Source organism: Lactuca virosa, chromosome 6 (genome assembly GCF_052849685.1).
Source record: "Lactuca virosa cultivar CGN04683 chromosome 6, Lactuca_virosa_CGN04683_v6, whole genome shotgun sequence".
Lineage (NCBI taxonomy): Eukaryota > Viridiplantae > Streptophyta > Magnoliopsida > Asterales > Asteraceae > Lactuca > Lactuca virosa.
This window is the reverse complement of record NC_136431.1, coordinates 142938196-142941893: the sequence shown is the minus strand read 5'-3', so window position 1 is coordinate 142941893 and position 3698 is coordinate 142938196. Positions and strand designations below refer to the sequence as shown.

The 3698-nt window shown below is 41.8% G+C and overlaps 1 protein-coding gene and 1 non-coding gene across 2 annotated transcripts; one reads left to right on the top strand and one right to left on the bottom strand.

The window, feature by feature from the left end:
- Positions 1–234: 234 nt before the first annotated feature.
- Positions 235–341, bottom strand: LOC145123062 (small nucleolar RNA R71). Its single transcript, XR_013714942.1, has one exon. It is a non-coding gene; the product is annotated as a small nucleolar RNA R71 (small nucleolar RNA).
- A 1063-nt stretch (positions 342–1404) lies between these two features.
- On the top strand, positions 1405–2178 carry LOC145121974 (uncharacterized). Its single transcript, XM_079057652.1, has one exon. The coding sequence runs from the start codon at positions 1405–1407 to the stop codon at positions 2176–2178; it is 774 nt and encodes a 257-aa protein (XP_078913778.1).
- Positions 2179–3698: the final 1520 nt, after the last annotated feature.

Sequence of the window (3698 nt, the reverse complement as noted above, 5' to 3'; positions counted from 1 at the left end):
CACGGAAAAGACCACGAAGATGCTTACAAACACTTGGATGAAGTCAATGATGTAGCTGACTATTTTAATGTTCCAAACGTGCATCGCGAAACTCAGCTACTTCGCATGCTTCCGGTTACATTGAAGGGTGCTGCAAAGGATTGGCTCAAGTCACTCCCCCCCGGATCCAGCACTACATGGGCCAAGATGAAAGTAGAGTTTATTGATCAATTTTGCCCACCCTCCAAGATATCTAAGTTAAAGAAAGCCATAGCCAACTTTGAACAACAAGCTGGAGAGTCACTTTATGAAGCTTGGGAGAGGTACAAGAGTTTGCTAAGGAATTGCCCACATCATGACCTTAATAGTCAACAAGAAGTCTCCATTTTTTATGATGGAGTAAATGTTACAACAAGGCAATTACTTGACTCACAAGGTCCACTAACAAAGAAGGCACCCCCGGTGATAAAGCAACTAATTGAAGAATTCTCGAAACATTCTAGAGAATACCACAACCCAAGGAATGATGTGACAAGGGGATCAGCTTATGCAGCTTCAGAAGATTTGTCAGCAGTTATGGCTTTGTTGAAAACCATGGATAGGAGGATGGATAAAATGGATCAAACGATACATGCTATTCGGGTGGGTTGTGAGAATTGCCATGGACCTCATCTTACTAGAGATTGTGACTTGGACGAGAACGAGAATAAGAAGGTGCAAGTATGCTACTCAAGTGGTGACCGATATGATGAAGATTGGCAAAAACCCAAGAAAGAATGGCTTCCTTATGATGAGTACAAGAAGGCTAAGGAGGAGAAATATAAACAAAAAGGAAGAGGTTTTTACCAAAAGGAGGAGCCGGTGCAAGAAAGAAAACCAAGTTTGGAGGAGATGCTTACCAAGTTTTTAGCTGCTTCAGAAAAGAGACACAATGACCATGATGCTGCAATACAAGAGACAAGAACAATGCTTAGGAATCAGCAAGCATCTATCCACAACATTGAGACACAGCTGGGGCAACTTGCTCAACAAATTAATCAAAGATCACCGGGAGAACTCCCTAGTAAAACCGAAAACAACCCACGAGGCGCACATATATATTTTGACAACTAGAAGTGGGAAGATAATTACCCCCTGTCACCTATTTAGAATGAAGAGCCCAAGCAGTCACAAAAGGAGGATGCAGAAAAACCGAGCCAAAGTCAAAATATGCTGGACACAGACCCTACTCGCCGAGTCCAGAATATGGACTCGACGAGTCCATTGCCTAATCAGAAAAGTCAGATTCCTGCAAATCCATTTCAGCCTCCATTGCCATATCCAGCCAGAGCTAAGAAAGAAAAGAATGAAGAAGACTACTAGAAGTTTCTAGAATACATAAAGACTCTTCAAATCAACATACCATTCATAGAAGCGGTTGCCCAAATGCCAAAATACGCCAAGTTTCTCAAAGAGCTTCTAACTAATAGAAGGAAGATGGAAGAAGTGAGTGAAGTAGTTCTTAATGAGAATTGCTCAGCTGCCATGTTGAACAAGCTACCGAATAAGAAGGGGGATCCGGGAAGTTTAACCTTACCTTGTCAATTTGGAAACTTGGCCACCATATATGCACTAGCTGATTCGGGGGAAAGTGTAAACCTCATGCCTTATTCATTTTTCAAGAAGTTAGATCTCCCCGAGCCTAGACCCATTCGCATGGCAATCCACTTAGCAAACAAAACGGTTACATTCCCACGAGGAATCTGTGAAGATCTTTTGGTAAAGGTGGATAAGTTCGTGTTCCCCGTGGATTTTATAATTTTGGACATGGAAGCGGATCCTCAAGTCCCGATCATCCTTGGAAGACCTTTCCTTAACACCGCAAGCACTATAATGGACATGCGAGATTTGAAACTTACTCTACGGGTGGGAGATGAATCAGTCACTTTCGGGGTTGATCAAGCCATGAAGCATGCAAGGAACAGTGATGACACAGCATTTTCAATTGATATGTTGGATGAATTAATGGAGGAATGGAACAATGAAGAACCAAACAAGTCCACCATCGCCTTTGATGAAGAACTTGATGCTGAAAAAGACCTACTGGAAATAGAGAGACTGCTGGAAGAAGCTGATTATAATGAATTAATAAAGACCACTGAACAGCCGACTCGCCGAGTAGACACGACCTACTCGCCAAGTCCATTTGAAGAATCCTGAGATATCGCGAATTCTGCCCAGGACTCGACGAGTCCCCTCACTGGACTCGACGTGTTCAGCATGCAGAACACAAAAACTGAGCTGAAGGCACTACCAGATCACTTGGAGTATGCATTCCTTGAAGATGGTCAACAAAAACCTGTTATAATAGCTTCTGACCTCTCCAAATCTGAAAAAGAAGAATTAGTTCAAGTCTTGAAGAAGAGGAAGAGTGCCATTGCATGGAGTATCACCGATATCAAGGGAATAAGCCCCTCTTATTGCTCTCACAAGATCAACCTGGAAGAAGCAGCAAAGTCGGTAGTGCAACACCAAAGAAGATTGAACCCAAACATGCAAGAAGTGGTCAAGAAGGAAGTAGTCAAGCTTTTAGATGCGGGGATCATTTATTCTATTTCCGATAGTCCATGGGTTAGTCCTGTTCAAGTGGTGCCCAAGAAAGGAGGGATGACGGTCGTAACAAACGAGAAGAACGAGCTTATTCCGACCCGAACGGTAACCGGTTGGCGAGTGTGCATCGATTATCGAAAGCTAAACGATGCCACTCGTAAAGACCATTTTCCTTTACCTTTTATTGATCAAATGCTTGAAAGATTGTCCGGCCATAGTTATTATTGTTTCTTAGATGGATTTTCGGGCTACTTCCAAATACCCATAGACCCAATGGACCAAGAAAAGACCACTTTCACTTGCCCGAGTGGGACTTGTGCCTATCGCCGCATGCCCTTTGGGTTATGCAATGCACCTGCGACATTTCAAAGGTGCATGACGGCCATATTCCACGACATTGTGGAAAAATTCATGGAAGTATTTATGGACGATTTTTCTGTTTTTGGATCTTCCTTCCATGATTGTCTTGCTAACCTTGATTTAATGCTTGCAAGGTGTGAAAAAACCGATTTAGTCCTTAATTGGGAAAAATGTCACTTTATGGTTAAAGAGGGTATAGTTTTGGGCCATAAGGTATCCAAATCAGGGATAGAGGTTGATCGGGCAAAAATAGATACAATTGCTAAATTACCTCCACCAACTAATGTAAAGGGCATTAGGAGTTTTTTAGGACACGCGGGTTTTTACCGCCGTTTCATAAAAGATTTTTCTAAAATAGCTAGACCTCTAACACAATTGCTTTTAAAAGATGCACCATTTAATTTCACTAAAGAATGTCTAGAGGCCTTTGAATTTTTGAAAGAAAAACTAACTAATGCCCCGATCATTATTGCCCCGAATTGGAACTTACCTTTTGAAATAATGTGTGATGCAAGTGATTTTGCATTAGGAGCTGTCCTTGGTCAAAGGGTTGATAAGCACTTTCGACCCATTTATTATGCAAGTAAGACTTTGAATCCAGCCCAAGAAAATTACACCACAACTGAAAAAGAATTACTAGTAGTGGTGTATGCTTTTGACAAATTCCGCCCTTATCTTGTCTTATCTAAAACCACTGTTTTTACTGACCACTCTGCTATTAAGTACTTGTTTGCCAAGCAGGATGCAAAGCCAAGATTGATACGTTGGGT

Coding starts and splice junctions, on each gene's coding strand:
- LOC145121974 (XM_079057652.1), top strand. CDS start 1,405: ATGCCAAAATACGCCAAGTTTCTCAAAGAGCTTCTAACTAATAGAAGG.